We start from the raw sequence: 24689 nt of genomic DNA on the forward strand, positions 1-24689 counted from the left end.
TCTTGGGATGGTGTATAACAAACATTTGCTTTCACAAAAACACTGTATGTTTTATTTATGTTTTATTTGTGTTTATGATATTAATGCACTAGGATATGAAATGGACACGGGTTGTTTCTAAGTATGGGAACTTATAAATTATTTTAATAACAATATCAATTTTGGTGATGGATATACCTATTTTTTAGGTGGGGGGAAAACCCCATAATAAACCTCACTAGCATGTAAGTTGGGATGTCACCTTCGTTTTTTTTAGCAGTACATCAGAAGACCAGATGGGGGAGCCATTTGTAATACGGTACTCGTAGACACCACTGCAAGGTTCTGATAGCCTATGTGAAATATTTATCTTATCACAAGACAACTGCATGTCATTGCATATCCATTTTATGTGCTTTGGGACAACAAGCGTGTGAGGGGAAATGCAGAAATTTCATAATGATGTTACAGTAGCCATTTCTTAGTGATTGCTGAAGGACGGAGATGCGGTGGATGTTTGGTTCAGGGATACACGCAGGTCAAAGCGTTGGCAGGCGTGGCGGTGGGCTGGACTAGGCTGCAATGAACGACGACAAACAGGGGATGTGCAGCGAGCGGGAGACATTAAAATATCAGGAGTCAAGAGGGATATAGCAACTTATTGAAATACAATATTATTTCCGAACTTTTTATTTTATAAATGCATTGTTCTATATAATTTAGAACTGCCTATTATTTTCTTAAACATAGGCGTAGTCTAAAAGCAGCTATATGCTCAGAGGACAAGGCGTTGGAGAATGCTGTAAGGTAAGGTGTTTACAAAGCTAATTTTATTTTGTACAGCACAAGAATATGCTTGCTGCGCATAAAATTGCAAAGTGCAGATTATGTTTATCGCACATTTTATTTGAAGTGGAAATTTGCTATAATAGGATATCCGTTTAGATATATAGAAGGACATTTTCAATGTATTGTCAGTATTGTAGCCTAATCTACACATTGCCATTCAGTCACAAGGTTTAATATCACAAAATGGTGCTTTGCACAAGCCTACACCTCCCATCGTAGGTGGGAAGGAAGTCAATCTTGAACATCCATGCAAAGACCATGACGTGAAGCTGGACAAAACGCTGAACGAGTGTCTCATTGACCCTATAAAATAGACACATTTTTGGATGGCTTGTGTTCACTAATCATATCCTGCTTGTGTTGGAGGTTAGAAGGGCTAATTGTCCCAGGCCTAAATAACGCCAGGTATCTATTAAATAGGTTTGGAGGCCTGTAGGCAATGTTGTAGTGATCGTTGTTGTGTGTTAACACACGGGTTTAATGCTACTGAATTGTTCTAATTCAGCTAGAGGGCTGAATGACAGAGAGCTCCATCGAAGCGTGCAGGACTAGACATTATTAATAGGCCTAGTCTACGATTATATCTTTATGAATCTTATTTATCTTATGTGCTTCACTGAAACAAGATGATCCTTGTGAGAACGAGGGCATATAGCTGCAAAACGAACATCGTGTGCTTAAATGTATGAAGCACATCACTCTGGTGATGCAAGTAGCGCATTGTCGGCGAAGACACATACCTAAGTGCATTTAGCCTATGTTGCGAACCAAGATTGATCTCCCATGCAATATGATACGAACAGCGAACATTAGGTTGAATGCAGATGGCAATTAGTTAAATCCCTCGCTACGTCCTGACCATGGTGTGGAGGAGAGTGGTGCTGATGTTGCAGCGGTGCCCGTGTTGTTGCTAGGCAGCCATGCGCAGGCCATGGGGTGGGAGAAGAGGATTGAACAAGGAAAGGCTCCACAGCATGATTTATGAGTCAAGGAATTTGCAGATGTCAGAGATGTTGGTTATTTGTAGCCTACATTTATTTTAATGTCTTGCAGTGGGAAAGATCAGCAGGATTGGGGTAGCCTTTTTGGTAACGCGACTATAGGCTACAACTGTTAACTGGCGGTTCTGGGAAGCCGGTGGTAATAAAAATGGTTGCACAGAAATTATGCTGGTTTTTCAAGGGAGATTTTAAGTCCAAATTGAGGTGGGTGTGTAGGGATCAGTGACGTGATCATCACAGCATCTGTTCCTGGCATGAGCCCCCTTGCTCCCGCGTGAGGGCTCATCTCCTCCCTGGGCGACCCAGCCCTGTCTGGGAAAGGACTTCCGCTCAATACCCTGGATTACTCGGAGCTCTTTTGACCATTCTCTCGCATATGTGTTGTAGGCTGCTAGACGTTTTATGTTTTCATGATTTTACCACCAAATAGACTAAGCGCATTCACTGTCTTCATACACTTTTAGTTCCTGTATTTATGGGGGAGACAGATTTGTGAATGACAGTGACTATCAGACAGAGAAGCTATTTACATGAATTAGCCTTTCACATTGACCCTTCAGGTCATTAGCTGAGATAAAGCTAACTTGATTTAAGCATGCTTTTTACACAACAAGCCTTTTGTTATAATGCATTCCATCTTCCATTTGTGCAACACAATAACAATAACAAAACCATACTAATAATAATAATATAGGTTAAGTTCATCTTAAACTAAAGCAAGATTGTATTATATCCTGTACAACATGGGTTGCATTCTATCCCATACAGTCCTACACCCAAGAGAAGAATGAATGATCATTACAAAAGTAGGCTACATTAGCCAGGAAAGTAAGAATTCTGTATGTATTTTAGCCTATAAGAAAGATGAAAATGTCCGACTGGACATTAGAGAATTCCTTTTGGCATGTAATTTCTATCACGTCTCAGCATTGTTCCTCTCATTGATGAAGACCGGCAGTATCGCGCATTGCTCTGATTAAAGTATGCTCTAACAAAAATCAATCAAGCGTTACTTATGCAATTATATACCACTCAGTCCTAAACGTCTCCCTCCAGTTGCTCCGTTTTAACAAAATTACTTAGGCTGGATCAGAGAATGGGCTTCCTTTCATCCAGACCTATGTAAAAAGAAAAATCAATAAAAAAGACAAGTGCATGCATATACAAGGATGCTACTGGGTTACTTAACCCTCTTATTTTTCTTCCTAGACACTGGTAAACAGGAAATACTTGACAGAACTCTGCCGCTGATTCAGGGGCTTCATCCTCTGACACAAACACACACACACACACACACAGCTTTTAGGGGGGTGTTGTATTGGGAGTATGTCAGTGTGGGAGCTCAGCTATCAACGCCCCAATCATTACTAGCCTCCCCAGAGAGTCCGCTGCTGTCAGGAGGGATCCTACAGCAGATGTGGCCCCATCCATTCACTCGCACATAGACTATGTCTATGATGAAGTGGGATTCATGAACACAGACAAACAATCAACATGTTTAGTTACTTCCACACCATGATGTATAGAGGTGATAAAGGTGATAATTGCCTAAAATGTGACGATTCATCATGATATTTGAGCCACATTATACAAAATGATTGCGATTCTTTACATTTTACTATACAGTGTTGCGATTTTATTCTGTGATATATTGCAATTAATTTTCCCTGTATATTATTAATTCATTACAAGTTCTAACAAAAACAAACATAGCAAAACAATCATTTCAACTCATTTGAATCATATTTGTGTACTGTTAGTCTGAGGTGTTTGTAAATGTGTTTGAATGGAGGTTTGGAATGACAAGTAAACTAGTAATGAAGAAAAAAATAATGTAAACACAAATTGTTGCAATTGAGTAGACACATTTCAAAATAGAAATTAAATGCATGTAAAAATATAAATTTATATTAAATAGTTAAATATTACGATACTTATTGTCACTGTATATATATAATTGCATGCAGAAAAAAATTGTGATACTATATACCATAATCTCATACAGTACATCATATGAACACAAACTGGAGTCTATTTTTGGGACTTTTTTAGACTTGCAGTGTTTATTTTGGGTGGCCTCATTTATGTCAGATCTCTTCCTTGCTTTTTTGTTGTTCTGATGTTATTTTTATAACTTCACTTTTATGGCATGAATAAAGTTTAAAATGCTTAACTTTAAGTTCCAGTGGAAATGATAGAATGGATTAAAATAAACCCATTCCACTGAAATATAAATGCTAAAGGCAGCTACTGCATAATCTCCATAGCATGAATCAAAATATATAAACTATATTGCTTTTCCGAATAAACATTTACTGAGTAGTATTCATAATATAACTAGTTGTTTTGGTTGTATTGCAGAGTACTTTGTGTGTTGGCATTGCTTTTTTGGTTAGAGATCTTTGCTCATTCTGTCATTTCATTTCATGAAAGGAATAAATGAGTAATCTGAAGAGTTGTCATTGGTGGCAGTTTGTATATTAAACCGCCACTCACTGGGCGGGGTGCTTTACTTTATCTGTTTCTTGCAGGACTGTGTGTATGTGTGTGTGTGTGTGTGAGAGAGAGAGAGAGGCTTAGGAGACTTGAATACACTTTTAGAGGGTTCTAATCTTTCTTGGCCAAGCGAATGTGTCTGGTTTTCAACTGACTTAACCGACTTTGCTACTGCCAAGATTTCAGTTCATGTTTTATTAAATTTACACAAAAAACAAGTATTTTAATTTATTGTATCATCAACATAATGTCATTATAGAGTTCACCATTAAAAATGTATTTTGCACATGAATATCAGATAACCTGCAAAGTGTAGGGTAAATTGATTTGCATTTCTTACATTTCTGATCTTCCATTGTCTCTGCTCTCCTCCAGCTCTCTCCTATCTCCTTGTCGTAGTAACCTCCTCTGAGCCGAGACACTATGAGCACCTCTTCCAGTCCAAAGGGGACCCCGGTCCAGCAAAGCCCTACCGATGGGGAGGGCGCGGACACGGACACCCTGCAGTCACCCCTGCAGTCCACCCCGTCCACCAGTCAGAAGAAGCGTATCTCCAGTCTTCTGCAGAGCCCAGTGAGTATAGCCCGGCTGTGTGTGTGGGTGTCTTAGTTGAGTATGTGAATGTGTAATGTGTGTGTGTGTGTGTGTGTGTGTGTGTGTGTGTGTGTGTGTGTGTGTGTGTGTGTGTGCGCGCGCACCAATGTTTTTGTATAACAGTATGTGGTGTGTAGGTGGAGAGGTTACGGTAGATACTGTGTTGGCTTTTGGCAAACACCGGATTTGTATTTCTGTGTCTGTGTGTCACTGTTTCCAGTGCCCAGCTCTGGAGAGCAGAAGCTCTTTAAAGAGATCTCGGCACCGATTCAGCTGTCAGCCTCTTGTTTCTTCCTCCATATCCCCCTCCCCGCCATGACCATCCTGCCAGCCTTTAATGTCCTGCAAGCAATCCCTCTGCACTCTCTCTCTCCCTTCCCCCTCATTACATTCCCAAAGATATGATTATCTCCACAGCTCAGATTTTAATCTGCTCTGAATCACCACTTGTGAGCTGCATCTGCACAACGGCCGCTCCAACACCGGTGCGAGTGAGTGGGAGGAGAGTAAGAGAGGGGAAAAAAAAGAGAGAGAGCGAGATATAAAGTTTTTTTAAAAAAAGAGAGAGTGGGAAAGCGACCAAGAGGTGGAAAGGTAGAGGAGACGAGCACAACATACACGCTAAAAAAGAATGAGTGGCTCAAAAGGGGAGTGTTGATTCAAAGGGAATGTGACAAAAGGAGCTAGATCAAGTGAATGGAGCGGGATTCAGACGTTTGGCCGGGGCGTCCTTGGCTGTTTTGTGCATGAGTGCACCCAAGTGTTTGGGCTCTGCGGTGGATTTTTGTTGGTGGGCACATTAGCTAATGCAATTTCAGCATTGTGTGTGTGTATGTGGGTGTAAGCACGTGTGCCTGAGTACGTTATCTGATGTGTGTTGTATGTGTTTGTCTTTGTGTGTCTAAGCACTTGAGTTAGTAATCATTGGTATTCTCTGTGTGTGTGTGTGTATGTGTGTGTTTGTGTGTGTGTGTGTGTGTGTGTGTGTGTGTGTGTGTGTGTGTGTGTGTGTGTGTGTGTGTGTGTGTGTGTGTGTGTGTGTCTGATGGTGCGTGGGATGGATCTGTCTGTGTACATGTGCTCTTGCTAGTCCTTTAGAGAAGAGCTGGATGTGCTGATCCAGGAACAGATGAAGAAAGGCGGCAGTGCCTCGAACTTGTGGGCTCTGCGGCAGATTGCAGACTTCATGTCCACTCATGGCTCTCCTGCTGCCCTACCTGTTTCTTCCTCAAGTAGGTCTCTCTCTATCTCTCACATTTAAAGGAGCTTTATTAGCATGACCGTTTGGGTACAGTGTTGCCCAAGCTAGTGTTAAATATACACACGCTCTCTCTCTCTTTCTCTCTCTCTCTCTCTTTCTCTCTCTCTTCTCTCTCTCTCTCTCTCTCTCTCTCTCATTTCAGAGTATGTTGATTTGTCCCTGAGTATTTGTTGACCTTAACCCTGTGCAAAACCCCCATGGGTATTCATGAGTCCTGTCACAGACACAGTTTAAGTGTATTGCGATTTCACAGATGAATTCCAATAAATCTGAGTCTGAATGTAAATCTGATAAACAAGGCAACCTTTTGAGCATTGTTGCTAGGCAGTGTTATAAGTATTGTTGTTCTTTTGTTTTAGTAATGTTTTAGGCAAATTGACATGATTATCCAATCAGAACATATGAAACTGGTTTTGTGGTTGCCCAGCAACATTGCTCAAAATGTTCCCCCGTGTATCCTCACCTTAACATTGTTATTATGTAGCTCTTAAATGGTCTCACTGAAAATTCAGCTGTGTATTAGCCTATACTTTCACATTCAATTCGGTTTACTGAGACACACATTCAGTCATTGAGGAAGAGCAGTCGAGCACATATCACTTTTCCAGGCCTCACACCATCATAGAACTGTAAACTGCTTAGCATAAGTGAACTTGAGCACAAATGACTGTAATGTTATTTTCCTGTTGTAGCTACATCCATGGTCACCCCCATTAATGACATGCAAGGATGGGAACCGGGCACCTTGGCAAAAGGGGAGCGTCTGATGCGTTGTAAGCTGGCCAGTGTGCATCGCCTGCTGGACCTGTACGGCTGGGCCCAGCTCAACCGTGCATGCCTCACGGTCAGTTTTATTCCCTGTTCTCCACACCGCAACATTTAAACAGTGGGGCGGAATGTACTGTTGCAAATAATTTTGTTCAGCTTCACCTTTGGTGTGTTGTACCAAATAGTTGACCTGGCCCTTTGACTGGTTCATAATCCTGATATTATTCCTGATCAAACCCAGACTTTATTTATTTTAATACAACTGTTCCATAAACCAAAGCAAGAACTGTTACAATACAGCCTGGCCTGGTACTGTCCTCCCTATATGTCCTCCCTATATTTGTTTCTTTTTGAAGAGTATTTTTGTTTATCTTGGTACATAAAAACACTTCTCTGGAAATTCAGTAACACATGTGCTTATAATAAGCTTCATCAAAGGCATCCTAATGCGTATGATCAAACTACAACCATAATTAAATTCGGTATAGCTATTCTTCCTTTTTGACGATAGTAGGTCTGACTGAGCTTGTCATTGCATACTATATTTAAAAAAAAATATATGTAATTGGTCTGCAGCAAAAACAGACTTTGCATCAATTACATATTGCAAGCAGATTTTGACTGGCCTTCATTTTTTGGCGAGTCTCACACTTCATATCTATTATTTTGTCTATTTGACAGTCTATTGGCAGGTTGACATTTGGGGTGGTAAGATGTGAACCTGGGCATGACTACGCACTTTCTGCCACTGCTGCGTAATCATATTCTATTCCACTCACATCTGCTTGTGTCCTTGTCCTGCAGATACGTGTGAGCAAAGAACAGGAGCATTTCCTGGTGCTGCCGGACGGTCTGGCTTATGGGGAGGCCACAGCATCCAACCTGGTGAGTTAACAACATTATACATTATCCTTTATTGCTGATGAATCCTGGGTAAGCTTATGGGCCAGGACTGAAGCTTTTCACATAATGATGCTCTGGGAATGTCAGGCAGTACAACTTCCATGGGTAGATCATTAGAGGCCTAATGTCACTAGTCTGATAGTTTCCATGTAAACAGATTTTAAGCTATTTGATTTTAAGTAGTTTGATTGGTTAATTGATTCAGCTGAACCTGCACACACATACATAGACAGACAGAAAGGCACACACACACACACCCACACACATACACACACACACACACACACACACACACACACACACACACACACACACACACACACACACACACACAGACACACACACACACACACACAGACACAGACACACACACACACACACACACCCACACACAGACACACAAATCAATTCTGTAATTAGAATGTTTTTTCAGTGAACACAGCCTCAAGCTGAAAGATTCAAAGAAAGGAGATGCTAATGCAGATGTGAAGTTTGTGAAATTCATTTGAATAATCTTCTTAAAAGTCCTAAGGATCGGCGCAGTCAAGCCTCAGGGTGACACTGAAGAGCTAGTCATGTAGAGTCGATACAATGTCTTCGAAAACAGTCTTTACTGTAATGGAATATTATCAGTGTTTTTTCTGGGCTTGAGCGTTTGTGTGACTTGTGTAAGTGAGTGTACTGGTGTCATCCCCATTTACACTCAATGGCTTCAAACTCATTCTGATGCTACACTGACTCATAATACAGATGATGATGAAGTCTCTGACATTGCCAGTGCGCAATCGGAATGCTTGATACTACACTACGTAACGTTGTTGATCGGGTAGGATCGTGACCTGTTCCTTCAGTTTATGACGACCTGGGCACCGTCACCGCGCTAAATGGTGTTGAATATTGACGCCAAGGAGCCCAGATTTAAATTCTTCCATAGTGTTCCTTGAAACAATTAGGTGGAGATAACTCTCAGTCTGGTTTGAGTCAGTTCTAGAGCTGCTGTGTGGTCCTCAGGTGAAGGTGAATATTCTGGGGGAGGTGGTGGAGAGAGGCAGCACCACTCTGGGTGTGGACCTGGCAGGATTCAGTCTGCACTCAGCCATCTACTCGGCCCGTCCTGATGTCCGGTGCCTGCTGCACCTCCACACCCCGGCCACTGCTGCGGTGAGTCAGGCGACATGTTATTCTTCGTTTAGTGAACAATCCACCCTACACTGAACACATAGCCTATGTGGATTGTACACATCAGGTGGAATACCTGGTGCAGGTGAATTGGAATTCAGTGTTGAAAATAATGTAAACTAGTATGTGTGTGTATGATATACTGACATGGAAAAGGAAGTTTAATGTGTTCGAAGAAATGTCAAAGAGCAAAAATTCCTCTAGGACTGTACGCTATTCATTATCATTTTTTTATTATTCATTCTATTTTTTCTATTGATTATTCAGTATTGCGTAGGATCACTGCCAGTAAATGACATTTTAATGACATCTTGTCTACAGGTTTCTGCCATGAAGTGTGGCCTGCTGCCCCTATCCCATGAGGCATTGCTGGTGGGAGACGTGGCCTATTTGGACTACAATGGGTTGATGGAGGAAGAGCAGGACCGGGTGGAGCTGCAGAAGAGTCTGGGGCCCACTTGCAAGGTACGTGCAACGGACATGGTCAAAAAAGCCGGGCAGTTCTGTCCAGTCCAGTAATCGGATTTTAACAAGGGGATACTGTACGTCTGAATGATCCTCTCAGCAGGAACCCCCCCCCCCCCAAAAAAAAAATCAATGTATATTAATTGCTAATGTATAAAACAAACGGAAGTCCATTACTCAAGAGGCGACATTAATAAATCAATAATCACTCAGAGCAGATTCCTGGAAGAGAGACATGGAAGAGAACTGGAGAATGGAGAACAGAAGAGTGGAGATGGGATTGTGGATCACTATGGGTAGTCTGTGATTGAATGGCTGTTTGGTATGGGGATCACTTATTTTTCTGTGTGCAGGTGCTGGTGTTGCGGAACCATGGGATTGTGGCTCTGGGAGAGTCGGTGGAAGAGGCCTTCTATACTATCTACCACATCCAGGCTGCCTGTCAGATTCAGGTGATAAAGCCCCTGCCCCCCCCCCCCAACACTGTGGGAATGGACTTTCCCTCCCTCTTTCTCTGACTCTCACCCTGCCTTTTTTTATCTCTGTGTGGGTGTGTACACATAGAAGAGGCTGTGAATGGTGGGATGCATCAGTTTTGTGTCCTAGTGTGTGTGTGTGTGTGTGTGTGTGTGTGTGTGTGTGTGTGATATAGATAGATATACATGTGTGTGTGACGTGGTGTGCTTCTTTGTGCACTCCTGTGCATGCCTATGGCATTTGACTTATCTGCCTGAGGCCAGACTCTGTAACAGCTGCAGTCCTCTATTGCTCTGACAGGTGTCAGCATTGTGCTGTGCAGGAGGGGAACAGAACCTCATCATGCTGGACCGGGCCACCCACAAGCCCAACCCCACAGGCACTGTGGGCTGGGCCGGCTCCACGTTTGGCCCGCTGCACAAGAGTCGTCTGGGGGAGCACGAGTTTGAGGCTCTGATGAGAACCATGGACAACCTGGTGAGATGATAGAAGCTGTCGCTGTGGGACAAGCTGCTGGCCAAAATAATGACATCTTTTTAGGCTGGTGCAGTGGATTGGTTTTGTTTGGATGTCAGTGGTACTGTAATCAATCTCAGCCCAATCCCAGTGAACCCAAATGACCCAGTGAACCTACATCCTAACATTTGCAGTAGAGAGTGAATTGATCACGAGCCAATCCATATCCGAGTATGATATATAACTCCTACACATATTCTGTTTCATAAAGCCTGACCATGAAGATATGTTTTATAGGAAGATGCATATATATATATATATATATATTTGAATGCATTAACATGTTAATGACAGAGAAATGTTTACATTTCACATGGAAAACTCATGACATAAATATTAGGAATGTGCTTATACCCTTCTCTGCTGAATGTAGAATTTAGATACACAGTTTCATGCAACAAAATGTTTACTGGTGTCATGACTATGGTAACATGGAGATATAAACAGTCAATGCATGGTTAGGTAAATAAGGTAAATAATAGATAAATAATAATAATCTCATTTTCAATATGACAGGGGATTGGTGCTCACTATGAATACTATGAGCTGAGCTCAGCATCATATCTGCAAAACTCCACTGCCCCATTATTATTCACTCCTGTAACCTTGCTGGAGGCTAAATGTCTTGTGCTTATAACAGAGAGGACTGAAGCAGAGTTAGTAATCAAAGATCTATGCTTATTTTTGCTAGGATATGATTCTAGAATACCACATCATGTCTTTTATATCAGGCTAGAGTTAAATTACATCATGTCTTTTATATCAGGCTATTAGAGTTATACACAGCCATCCTGCTTAATGGAGAATTGTAAACACACACGGTAGGTGGCCAATTTGAGTAATTTGAGTAATTAGATCATGATCAAGCCATTTTTCACCATTAAAGCATTCCCAATGTATTAACTGAAGCACAACAAAAACCCCGTAATGACTGATAAGCGCAATACTCCGAGCCCCAAACAACATGCTTCCCCTCTTCATTCTGACAGGGCTACCGCACTGGCTATGCCTACCGGTTCCCTGTGCTGCTGGAGCGCTCGCGGACCAAGCGGGAGGTGGAGATCCCGGCCACTGTCACAGCCTTCAACTTCAAAGAGGAGGGAGGGAGCCCCCACCCACGCCTCCACCCCCACGCACAGAAGCAGCAGCAGGAGAGAACGCGGTGGCTCAACACCCCTAACACGTACCAGAAGGTTAACCAGGACCAGGCCAGCCCGGGGCATCAGCGCACAACGGTGAGCGTGAGTCCAGAGAGCCATCCCTATCATGCTTAATGAGTGTGCCAGCCAGGCCATTAGTTATGTCAGCACTCGCAATGCTCTGTGTGAATATTAAATTCACTATTTGTTTGTTGTGTGTTGCATCACTCCCTCCAAGAGTTGCATCATCTGCTGCTCATTTTTGCTTGATTACATAATAATAGCCCAGGACCAGGCTGCTGTTCCACATCTGTTTTATGCACATATTCCCTCTTATTAAGCAGATGGAGCGAGAGCTTGCTTTTAGGAGCATTTTGCTAAGAGAGCCTGTGTAGTCCCACACCTCACAGGGAGGGGACTGGTCCTTTCTCTTTTCCTTTTTATCATCTCCTGTCCCCACCCAACGCTCCTCCCACCTGCTTCATCTCTGGCTCTCGCTCCCCTAGCCTCTGCAATGCAGAGAAAGCCCAGTCCCACGCCAGCCAATGCAACATCTCTCACGCCCCCTGGTGGCTAACTTAAACATGGTAAAAAACAGTGGGGACTCAGCATCCAGTTCTGCTGTCATATATTGGGAGTCCATGGCAGTTAGCCTTAACTTTCTGCATCAAAAGAAAGATAAAGCAATGCATTGCTACTTTTTAACTTTAAAAAACTGTATATTGTGTCTCCCAAGTGGTTGAAGTCTGAGGAGATCACCCAAACCAGTGGGACAGCCATAAAGATTGAGAACCCCAATCAGTTTGTGCCACTCTTCACCAATCCAAAGGAAGTACTGGAAACAAGGAACAAGGTTGAGAGAAGTACCATTTAATAAACAAAAAACAGTGCTCAAGATGTGCTTTAAGTGAGATGTGAGATTTGTACCATCTCACTGCGGACCCTTCTAGGCAGTGTTTGTACACAATTTACTATCTGCTCCTTCACTGATATTGTTATCACTCATTATTCAGATTCGGCAGCAGAATCGCCAGGACATGAAGACAGCTGGACCCCAATCCCAAGTACTCGCAAGTGTCATCACGGACAACAGTCCACCAGTAAGGAATCGCACTCTGGAAAAGACAGCAACTATCTGCTAATGTGCTATATACCACAATGATCCATCCTCAAAGGGTAACAGCTAAGTTAAAGCTAACCTCTGCTCCTGGTCTCTTCTCCTCCAGTCCCCAGAGCCACTACCGGAGCCCAGCACCCCTGAGCCTGAGCCCCCCAACCCTTTCAACGAGCTCACGGACGAGGTGCTGGAGGATTATCGAGCGGAGGTCCAGAAGAAACAGCAGAGTGGAGTAGAAGGTATGACTGTGTGCGCTCACTAACAGCCTTGCTGAGAAAATGACTCACTCACTCACAAACTACTCACCATGCACGTAATGGTCCTATGTTCATTTCTCTTCTAACTCTCCCATGCACTCACTGCTCACTGACGATCGCCCAGGCACACACTCACTCGCTTGCACTCTCACTCTCTTGGTTGGTCAAATGTGTCTACTTGCCCCACCTTTTCGTCTGTGTGTGAAGGCCTTCTGTAACTGCACCTAAACCAGATCACAGCCCGGTCCTGTAACATGCACATCCCTACCTCTGCGCTCCGCACTCTAACTCACACTCACATCAACACACACTCCAACTCAGTCACACGCATACTCTCTCTCTCATAATCACATATACACACATACACACTTTCTGTCTCTCTCTCTCTCACACACACACACACATACTTTCTCTCTCTCTCTCACGCTTTGTACCCTGGCTCCTTACCCACTGTCCTGTGTCTCCCTCTGTTCCTCTGCTCCTCTCTCCCTGTTTGTTCTGTGCGTCTGTCAGACGGGGAGGAGGCCAAAGAAGCTGGGACTCCCCCAGCTTCCTCCCCCACAAAGGTCCCTTCCCCCAGCAAACCCCCTCCTGAAGGTGAGACCCAACACCATCACCCCCTCCACTTACCCCACCCCTACACCCACCACTTCCCCAAACTCGGGTGCATGTTGTCAGGACACGTCAGCATCTGCGCTCCTCTGCGGAACATTCTGTGGGCTGCATCATGATTGTATGTAGAGTAAAAAACAAAAACACACACACACAAGACTTGCAGTTCAGCCACTTTTAACGTGATATTCAAGTTTGTGAATCATGTTTGACTTAATCAACATTTTAATATTATCAGAATAAAAAAGGTTCACGTTAAAGTTGCTGCACAACCAGTCTAGTGTGTGGTTCTCTTTCTCTCTCTCTGTCTGTATCTCTCTCTTGTATGAACATTTTGAACAAAAGTATAGCCAAGCACCAACCAGAACTGGTGTGTGTGTGTCAGTATTATTTCTTCATATTGCTCCATGCCTGTGCCTTCTCAGCTATTGTGTTGACAACCCTGCTACATGTGCTGACATGTATGTGGTATGGGATATATAGGATGTCTTATATATGCGTATATATGTATATATATTGGATGCTTCATGATCTGTCTGTCTCCCTATCAATGTTGGCGTGAAACATTTCAGTGCTCTTGTGTCATTCATCTGTCTCCACACCTGTGTACATGTCTCCCTCTGTTTGTCTGTCTGTCTGTCCTTGTTTATGTTTGTCCGTATTGAATTGTAGGGGTGTCCCCTGGTACTAAGATCTTGTCTGACTAGTAAGTACTGAATAACTGTAAGACCGTTGCACACAACTCGATAAAAGCATGTTTGGCAACCGCTGCGCTGCCTTGAGCACAGATGCTGTGTTACACAGAGATGTCCAAGTGATTTAAGCTGGTCCTTCATTGCTTTTCCATTCCCCACATGCTCATTTGTATTTATTTTTTTTGGTTTCGCCTCCAGATGGCTCGAAACCCTCCGAAGCCAATGAGGTGGTGAAAAACGGCAGTGCGGAGGACGAGAAGCAGCAGCAGGAGGAGCTGGAGAAAGGGATGAAGGCTCTGACCACCAACGACACCGCTCCCCCCACCACACCCCCAAACAAGCCAGCCGGCATCACCCCCGAGGGCTCGCCCTCCAAGTCCCCCTCGAAGAAGAAGAAGAAGTTTAAAGCTCCGTCCTTCTTGAAGAAGAGCAAGAAGCAAAAGGATAAGGAGAAGGTGGAGAAGGTGGAGACCTAAAGGGAACTCACAGACAATGACACACACACACATACACACACACACACATACACACACTCACATATTCACATGTGTCATCTTCACATTGAGAATGTTGTAAACTCACTCAGTCGCACATCTTGGTATTCACCTCTTACTTCATATTACTTCTCTCTCACACATACAGCTATTCATACAGCAATTACTCCCCCCTAAAGGAATGTTTGAATTGAGTTGACTTCACAACAAGCACGAAAAATAATGCAAACCGATGCACCAGGCAAGAACCATGCACACGGAAAACAGTAATGTTCCAAATTCACATTAACCTCTCATGGCTCAGCATAACCATGCACTTAACACTTATATTTTGAAAGAAAACAAAAGAATGTTAGAAAAAACACTCATTGTACGTCCATACTACTCAATCACTTGATGGTCACAGACTTAAGATGTGTGCTATACACAGGTCAGTGCAGGTATTATGCAGATGTAATCCTTTGCCCTTAAATGATAATTGAATTTCATGTCTGAACTGCAGGGAAAGTACAAATGAAATGAAATCATAATCTTGGGTTTTGTTTTTGGTCAAAGAAACAGAAACATGCAGTTTGAAAATGTCCTGAATGACTGAAAGCCCAACTCTGAAAGGCACTATACATTCCACTCTCTTTTCTTTTTTTCGTAAAGATGTATGCAAAGTGCTCCTCACAGCTGTAATTATTTTTATTGTCTGTTACTATTATTTAAATGCTTTTGTGTCTATATTTGCTGGGATAAAATGTTCATGTCATATTAGAATGTAAAGTGGTTACTGCTAGGTTCAAATGTACCAACCATTAAAGATGAAAGCAATCCAAACCGAGCTTGACTATCTGCTTCTGTTGTATTGATTCTTCAGGTCTCTTTGTGTAATCCCAGGGGTTTGTGCCCATTCTGAGCAGATGGCCTTTAGTGTTTTAATCTCAGTTGTCAGTTATCTACAGTATACTACATGATCTAGACATGATGCTGATGAGGTTTTGTTATTTTCTGTCTCTGTGTTTCACTAAACATTGGCTACTTCTATTTTTGGAAAAGATTATTTGAAAATATGAATATGGTATTTCCTATGGACATCATTAAGAATACTGTAGAGAATTCATCTTAAATCTTAGACTATAACTGTCTAAGACCAGAGTTATTTTCTACAGAATTCTTAATAACTGTTATTTTCTACAGAATAAAGAAAATAACAAAATATTTGTCTTAGTCTCCAAGAAAAGTATTTTGAGACAAGTGTTAAAACGTTTGCCTTATTGCCCTCAAATTGATGGACAGAACTTTCTGATACTCTTGGATTACACACTAAATTTTCTTATATGGACCACTGGCAGTAGCATATGAATTAGTTTGAATAGGCCTATTCCCAGTTTCAATAGATCAGTGACTATGTAAACTTTCTTGCTTTCTTCAGGCAGTCATCTTTATATTTTTAATTTACATTCAGTTACAGTGGAGCAATTATGGATTGTGGATGACTGGAGGAGAGTGATATTCAGAGATGAATCACAAATCTGCATTGGGCAAGGAGATGATGCTGGAACGTTTATTTGGTGCCGTTCCAATGAAAAATATAAAGATGACTGCCTGAAGAATACAACAAAGTTCCCACAGTCAGTGATGACATGGGGTTATACAGTATGTCACGTAAAGGACCAGGGGGGGATGGCAGTAATAACTTCTACAGTAAATGTACAATTATACATTGAAATTTGGAAACAATTGTCATTCCATTAATCAAAAGAAGTTTTGGTGACGAGGAAGTCATTGTCCAGGATGATGCTGTATCTTTCCATAGAGCAAAAAAATATTAAAACCTTAATTTCTTCAGGAAAGACATATTAGGTCAATGACATTGCCAGCAAACAGTCTGGATTTCAATCCCATTGAAAATGTATGGTGGAAACTGAAGAAAACTGTACTTGGTGTAAGGGCAAAATGTTACCAACGACGGAAAACAGCTGACGGGAAGGTTCAGGTGTGTCAGAACTTTATGGGCCAGTAAGATGCATTAGACTTGTGAATATTGTAGAAAACGCTTGTAATCCAACTCCAGAATTAGTAAACAACCTACAATATCACTAAACAGTTTATAAACCTAACACCAAACGGAAGGGCATGGCACTTCAAGATTTATATCTAGGCTAGATCAAGGAACAGTTTAATATTGCAATACACAAGTAAACACAAAAGCAAACCTGGGATGAAGTGAGAGAAAAGGGGAATGGAAGACAGAAACAAAGGGTTTGAAAGAGTAGATGAGCAGGGCAGATGAGAAGCCAAGCTCTCGAACACTCCCACGTGTTTTATACACTTATCCCTATGCATTTGCCAGTGACCAATCCCTGTGAGGCAATAAGATAACACTATACCCTCATTAATCAAGGCCCAGCAGAGATCACATTGGACTAGTTGGGCTATAAAACTATGGCATATATTTCAGATTGTAATGAAACCATGATCAGACTGCTGCCCATTGGATCAATTAGAGACCCAATATGAATATTTTACATTAATACACAGTACACAAACTTGAAATACCACTTATCTTGAGTCTCTCTGACCCTGGTAAAGGGCTGGGTCAATATGATCAAAGTACACAGGATAATGATCAGGCCTTGGGTGCCTCATATAAGCAGTCCATGGAGCTGGGAAGCTGTGGTGTGACTTGCCTTTTTGGCTTTCCCCAAATGATGCCATTGTCAGTTCATCTATGTAATAATTCTCAGAGTGGATTTTACCTCATGGCAAGGCTGCATCCTGCAAAGCTGATCTGTCAACTGCTATTTGACAATGTTGGAATCTGATTGATCAAGAATATCTACATTAGTGAAGTCCATGCCTCAGAGAAATCAAACGGTCATAAAAGCCAGAGAAGGTGTACTAATTATGTTGTTTTAGGACTGTAATTCCATATTTTTCCCTTTACACTATCTGAAAAATAAATTGCCTTAAAAATTAGCCTACTTTTTTTGGTATTTTTCGTAGCTGTTTCACAAAGCCAGAATGTTCATCTGTTACAGAAAAAATATTTTGAGGCACATCTGTGATCTGTCTTTTTTCTAACAAATAAAACAGCTGAGTGAACATCCTCCAAGAGAGGTGATTCCATATTTTGCAGGGTTGTAGATCTGTAGTAGGCTACCAAAGATTGTTAGCTAGCTCCTTGGTCCATCTCAGTAGATTTACCAGTAGGTGGCGGCAATACTCCTTGGAAAGCCTAAGCACCGTTACAAAGAAGGGGGAACCTATTTTAGCGTAACCATTGTTTCCTAGTGGGACTATTTTATTGACGAAGGTCCGTCCGAGGGATCATTCTTGAAATTTCTTTTCGTCGTCAAAAACAAACAAAACATTTCGTTCTAATATAATCCTGTTTTTAAAAAGGCTGAGCCATGGGGCGAAGCAGAAGCAGAACGCCTACACGACGAGGTTTGTTTTAACGTTACATTACTATCGGTGTGAAAATATCACCTGTGTTTTTGTTGCTGATAGTAACGTTAACGTTAACTTAGCCCAGTTAGCTAGTTAACCGATCATACGGCTCGTCATTTATGTTACTGTATGTAGGTGTTTTATAATTAGTGTTAGACCAAGTATTGTCAATAATTAACCGTCACATCTTCCAACGTATTCTAATGTCACTGTTACTGTCCATGTGCGAAATCAAACGGCGTGTTTGCCAGCCAACGTTAAGGTTACGTTTTAATGTTACGCATGGTTGTAGGATGCCATTTACGTGGTTGTGGATAATGATGACAATTTAATTTATGAAATCTTTAGCTTAGCTGCTAGTTGTTTGGTCTAGAAAATGATGAAAGAATAACGTTAACGTTATCGATTAGTTTTTCTCAAACTAAGACCAGAGATGACGCCTTGTTTTACGCACACGCAAGTCTACATCACAGCACTATCATAACAGTTACACCGAAACTTAGCACCACCGTCTCACTATCCGGAGAAATAATCTTTGGTCACCGCTATTTACCGATTTCCGGCTCTCATTGACCTCCATTCAACACATGTAAACAAAAACGTTTACATGTGGTTAACTAACGCCGCTGACTTATGCCAACAACCATTTCACTTTGATAATAAACTACATTTTGGTACAACATATATAGAGCAGGAATAACAGAATTTGGCTTAAGCAGTGAGGAAACATTTTATGCAAAGTGTCAAGACTGCCCATTGCCTACATTTGTGGTCGTTTAATATCGAATGTCAGAATAATTGCATTCCAAAACGTACTTGATACGCCACAATTTATAAAGGAACGAAGGTTAAAAAGAAAAACACAATATATCAGATGGATTACACGAATAATTGACAAGGAAATACACGATTAGTCGACAGTCGCTTCTTTTCTAATAAATATATTACATATTTCAGGCCACTAGATGGCAGCATTTCACTGCACTTCGGGCCTTCTTTGGATGTAAAAGCAAGCAGTGAAATGTCATCTGGCCATGCAGCGCTTTTTAACAGGAAATTACGGTAGAAATCTTGTAAACTTCGTTCATTTATAAATTGTGATGTAATATGAAGGTATGTTATTGAATGTATAACGGCCGCCGAGGTAACCTGTTATACGTCAATTTTCTCCACGTTGCTTGATCCAAATTCTGTTATTTTTGCTGTATGTATGTTGTACGAAATGTAGTTTGTTATCAAAGTGAAATGGTTGCTGGCATAAGTCAGCGGCGTTAGTTATAGCAGAGAATGTCTAATAAACGTAAACGGGCTCTGGTTATAGCACATAATTGACGTTTTGTTTACATGTGTTCAATGGAAGTCAATAGCCGCAAATCGGTAAATAGCGGTGACCAAAGAATATTTCTCCGGATAGCGAGACGGCGGGCGGCGGTAAACTTAGCTGCAGTTAGAGAATTTTTAGTTGTCATCCTTCCCGAATTATGTATTCCAGCCGTCGAGTATTTATCACTCGTTTACTAAAATAGTCGATTGTTAACGTTAATTGTATAGTTGACGACAATGCCATGAAGGTACGAGTGGCTAAAATGGCTAATTCCAGAGATGCCATTGGTTTCTTTTGCCAACTACCAGTCTTTGCCAGCTGTTTTGTCGTCCACAGTTACACTTGCTAAGAAGTAATTCTATCAGAATGGAGAAGTTATCTTTTCTTTCAAACAAGCAAGGATTACACCCTTTGCTCAAGAAAAGTGCACTCAAATCAGCTGATCTGAAAAACTATAGATCTCCCGTCTTATCGAAGGTTCTTGAGAAAGTGGTGTTCAAGCAAGATTTCCGATCTCAGAGCAACCTACTAGATCCATAGACTGTACAGTCTATGACTAGATCCGCGAGAATGAGCGTTCATTCTTCTGAAACATGTCTTTTGTACTTATATACTGTAAATCTCTTCTAGACAAAAGCAGGCTTCCCACGGTCATGGAAAACCAGAAAAAGTCATGGAATTGTAAAATCCCATTTCCCAGGCCTAGAGAAATCATTGTATTCAGTAAATGCATTCGAAGTTTGGGAAAAATCACGACATTTCGTTTTTTCATACCTAGGACGCATAGGCTTCGCTAGACGGTGCCCCCCTTTACCGAACTACTGTGCTGGTCCAATACAATCTCAAGTTCAGGTTCAGCTAGTTCCTGTATTTAGCAGCGACATTGTATTTAGATAATAACAGGAACTTTTGGAAAATAAAGGAATGTTGTCAAAACTACTAAGTCAAAGCAGCAAAAGGAGCAATGCAAAATTTAAACAGAGAGACAGATGGCATCCCAATTGAAAGAAAAAAATATGTGGGTGCAAATATATGAGTCTAGAGTAGGCTTGATCTACACATAATTTAACAAATGACATAGGTGAACACAGGTCATTTGAAATGTTGTCAGTGAAAATAGGTGGGAACCCTGCAAAAGTGTCTGCCAGAAGCCATAAACATACACATAGTTGATGTTTATATGAGAGAAGTCAGTTTCATATCATGAGTTCATTGCCATGTGAAAGGTTTATGGTGAACTGTTCAGCTATTTTTAAAATCAGTACTTGTGTTCTGTGTTGTGATTTATAGAGAGGCGTCGGTCACGTTCGACTTCACGGGACCGTGAGAGACGACGTCGAGAGCGAGAACGTTCCAGGTCTCGAGACAGGGACAGACGTCGCAGCCGTTCGCGGTCTCCACACAGGCGACGCTCTAGGTGAGTGTTACATGAAGTTGAAAGCGTGTTACATGACTTAACTTTGGTAGCCAGCAAATCATCGTGGAGATATCAGTTCGAATGGTTATATGTCTATGTTGTGAAAGTGATGACCTCTGTAGCTGCGCCTGTGCTCTTTCTGAACAGGTCCCCTCGCCGCCATCGTTCCTCTTCCCTCTCTCCACAGCGAAAAGATAGACGTGATGATGACAAGAAAGACACAAAAGACAAACCTGCAAAAGTACATCAAATATCAGGTGAGTAACTGTTTTCATTGAATGTGGTTTTTTTCATTGTCGAGCAGAGCTTGTCGACCCCATATTTGAAATTATCTCGTAAAGGGTCTACTTGGTTTTTATTTTATTTATTTTTTCACTTTTTCTGCACAGAGGAGGACATGCAGGGCAAGACCGAGGAGGAGATCGAGATGATGAAATTAATGGGATTTGGATCGTTTGACAGCTCCAAGGTGTGATGTTGATCTAATAAATGATGAGTTTATTATTTGGGTCATCATTTTACTGCCCTTCCTTTCTGGCTACTCCTTAATCCCCCTAAACATTATGTGCTGTAGTGCTTTCTGTGATTTCAGCTACCGCACTACACTCTGGGGGCATCAACATGGGGGCTCACGAACATGCTCCCAGAGTGTAGCGCTGTAGCTGCCTGGCTGCTTTAGCTGCTGACTGTAGCAACTTGAGTAAAACCAATGTTTTTTTGTTTTTCGTACTGACCGTACTCAGTGACCTTGAGAAACGGAGATAAATGTGAACAATTTTCAGAGTTCTCCTTTTAAGCAACACCAAAGAGTTTTTTGTACCTTAAAATAATGTTTCCAAAATCGTTTCAGTGGTTCATCAACTCGTAATAGGGTGAACGGCACTTTCTGCATTCGCTTCGCGGCCCTCTATCGGCTAAAACCGCACTATGTAAGTTTGCCGGATCGGGTAGCGGATCTGTAGTTCGATGGAATGAGACATGAGAAACTACAAATTTGACTTGCATCTGATGTCGCAATACATCGTACTTTCATAAAATCATGCAACATATTCTACCTTGTCTGTGGACATTGTTATTTGCAAAGCTGGTGCTGGATAAACAAATAGTGCGTGCGACAGAGGAAAAGTTATTTGGTGTTGCTTTAAGTTGTAACTTGCAACATACTGTCTTTCGACTAGCCACATGGTGGCAGAATTAGTCAGAAGTAGAATTGTTTTGCCCTGCACTGAAGTATGTTTTGGGCTATGTGTGGACTATGCCATGTAAGTATAAGAAAATGTCTATGTACTGACTTAAAGGGAATGAGGACAATGCAATAATTGTACAAGCGAGGATGTGAAGCAACATTAGATGCTAGTATTGAACTGATATTTTGTTTCTAACTGAGCATCTTTTTATATTTTACAGGGCAAGAAGGTAGATGGATCAGTCAATGCCCATGCAATCAATGTCTCGCAGAAGAGAAAATACAGGTCTGTTACTCCATGGCTTATCTTTTTAAAATCTGTCTTTGTGGAGTAAATCAACAAAATCGGCTCTTATTGGCAACTGTTAGGCTGGCTAACACCAGAGAGTTCTTAATAGACAATCGCAGTTTAACAAAGTTTTGTAGGCACATAGCATAATATTTGTAAGCAGTGGTAAAGGGATGCCTGTAAACTAGCAGCATAGCCTACTACATTTGGTAAGATGAAGGCAACTGTCAAGGACAATAATATTCTCCTATGGCCATCAGTAGCCTATGAAATATTTCAAAACCAAAATGATCATACTCTGCCCGTGCAATTTGCTATAATGCCTATATTACCTATCCATCATAGCAGAAACACTCTTAATAAGACCACTATTGTTTCCTGATACTAATAGCCCAGTAAATAGAGTAAATTTTATGTCAAGCATTGAAACTATCAAGTAAATTTTGGACATATTGATTTGAGGTCTAATTCAACAATTTTGTTAACCACAGAAATCCAATATAACAAAGAAACAGTAGTAGTAGTTAAGTCGGTAGTTAAGTTTAGTTAAAAGGAAGGAACAGCACAAATCATCTTGCTATAGGACTACATACAATAAATATATGAAATGTTTTTAAAGCAAGCATGAATAAGCTTTTCTTACTTGATGTAGTCACAGGAAATACTGTATGCAGTGGATTGGGGAAAGTCCTTGTAAATCACATTGTGTTCTGTATGTCTCAATGCAAGCCCTTGGGCTAGTTGCCTTTTTGGATGGTTTGACCGTAGCCCACATTATATATTTAGTGTTATGGTTTTTCTGTTTCACGGGAGCAGGCACAGATCAAGTGTAAATGTTTTTTTGTTTGGAGAGCTCATGATGGAATGCTGAGCACTGTAGCAGATTTCTGGTTTAGGATATGTGATCTTGGCGGATGTGCCTTGCCTTGGAACTGACCAATGCAGCTGTTCACTTCTAGATATCAAAATCATTGTGCAGGTCATCTCTGCACCCATCTTGCTCTTCCCAGAATTTGTTTGCATAGACCAGTGTGGGCTTGTAAGAATGTGGTTCTTTCCCTGAAGGGGGTTTAGAAAAAGTGGTATATTCTTTTTGAACATACATGGGAAAGGGGGTGTATTTTCCTAAAATAACTTAACGATATGTCTGTTTTTTTTTTATTATATAATATATTAGCTTATATTTAGTTCCTGGATGTGAACAAAGATTTGCTATTAGTACTTGGACCCACATAGTAATTTTCTGGTGCATTCTGTGACAGGAGAAAGCCTGAATCATTGGTTGTAGTCTTTAGATTGCCCCCCTGTTAGCCTTGAATATGGGATCATTTGCCTTTGTTTACATTAGTCTTGTCGTAATATGAATTGCAGATAACATGGGCATGCAGATAGATTGAGCAAGATAGGATTCCCCTTGCTTTGTGGTACATAAGTATTGTCCAAAAGCTAGGTTAAGTGTTTTGCAGACTGGTTAAAGCGGCTGTATGTGCAAAAGTTTATTTGATACCTGACTAGACGACAGTCTTTAACACTGTAGCCAATCGCCTCAGCAGGTGCTTAAAAACTCCAGCACTCGGCATTCCCATTGGTAGCTGATGATGTAATGTATTGGTGCAGGGAGGAGATCGATGATGTAATCATATTTTTCTTTTTTATAGGCAGTACATGAATCGGAAAGGTGGATTCAACAGACCACTGGATTTCATCGCTTGAGCCTCTGCGGACAATGATTGGGTGTTTTTCAAATGCTTTCCAGGACTTATGAAAATGGTGAAATTAGTTGTATTTAGCTGTGTTTTATACTATTGTCTGTAGATATCCTCCTAGACCACTGAACGACTTGAACCGTCTGTACGGCTTAAATTCAGAGCAGCAGGTGCAGCAGGAAGTTTTGTTTTCTTTTAAGGAATGACACTGCAGAGAGTCTCCTGTGCTGATGTCAACATATGTGCAAAGTTCATAATACAAATAAACCTAAAATCCTTGATTTCTTCTGTATTTTCTTCTTTGATATACTTCACAGATGTATATTTTGTTTGCAGCCCATTTTTTTACCCTTAAAATGTTTGCTTTGCATCAAAACTAAACACTTTACATCAATACTTTCCTAACCTTAACATGCTGCATTCTAATACTTCAAAACTTTTGTGAGGTTTATGAAGTAAGAATAATACAATATCTTCAGAAAAAGACAATGCTACCTCTTATGTGTTAACCTGTTATAATACTTCCA

At 41.3% G+C, this 24689-nt stretch overlaps 2 protein-coding genes across 10 annotated transcripts; both read left to right on the forward strand.

Moving 5' to 3' along the window:
- Nucleotides 1-414: 414 nt before the first annotated feature.
- add2 (adducin 2 (beta)) lies at nucleotides 415-15626 on the forward strand. 9 transcript variants are annotated; one of them, XM_076270142.1, is made up of 16 exons: nucleotides 415-786; nucleotides 4701-4898; nucleotides 6010-6151; nucleotides 6873-7024; nucleotides 7753-7833; nucleotides 8863-9012; nucleotides 9352-9495; nucleotides 9849-9947; nucleotides 10273-10449; nucleotides 11478-11729; nucleotides 12364-12480; nucleotides 12641-12727; nucleotides 12854-12983; nucleotides 13515-13598; nucleotides 14286-14319; nucleotides 14507-14643. In XM_076270142.1, coding segments are annotated over exons 2-16 (1800 nt in total). In that variant the 5' UTR covers nucleotides 415-786; nucleotides 4701-4748; the 3' UTR covers nucleotides 14508-14643. The 9 variants fall into 9 exon arrangements, with proteins under 9 accessions (XP_076126257.1, XP_076126251.1, XP_076126250.1 ...); XM_076270136.1 differs by lacking the exon at nucleotides 14286-14319 and having other exon boundaries at nucleotides 415-791; nucleotides 14507-15626; XM_076270135.1 differs by lacking the exon at nucleotides 14286-14319 and having other exon boundaries at nucleotides 14507-15626.
- A 2463-nt stretch (nucleotides 15627-18089) lies between these two features.
- Nucleotides 18090-24443, forward strand: snrnp27 (small nuclear ribonucleoprotein 27 (U4/U6.U5)). The gene is made up of 6 exons (XM_076270493.1): nucleotides 18090-18237; nucleotides 20855-20981; nucleotides 21129-21238; nucleotides 21371-21450; nucleotides 22389-22453; nucleotides 24115-24443. The coding sequence occupies exons 1-6, from the start codon at nucleotides 18201-18203 to the stop codon at nucleotides 24167-24169; spliced, it is 474 nt and encodes a 157-aa protein (XP_076126608.1). The 5' UTR covers nucleotides 18090-18200; the 3' UTR covers nucleotides 24170-24443.
- Nucleotides 24444-24689: the final 246 nt, after the last annotated feature.

This window comes from Alosa pseudoharengus, unplaced genomic scaffold (genome assembly GCF_046254945.1).
Source record: "Alosa pseudoharengus isolate Yale_2024_CS ecotype anadromous, Long Island Sound unplaced genomic scaffold, YU_APseudo_1.1 YU_APseudo_1.1_scf_6, whole genome shotgun sequence".
NCBI classification, from domain to species: domain Eukaryota; kingdom Metazoa; phylum Chordata; class Actinopteri; order Clupeiformes; family Clupeidae; genus Alosa; species Alosa pseudoharengus.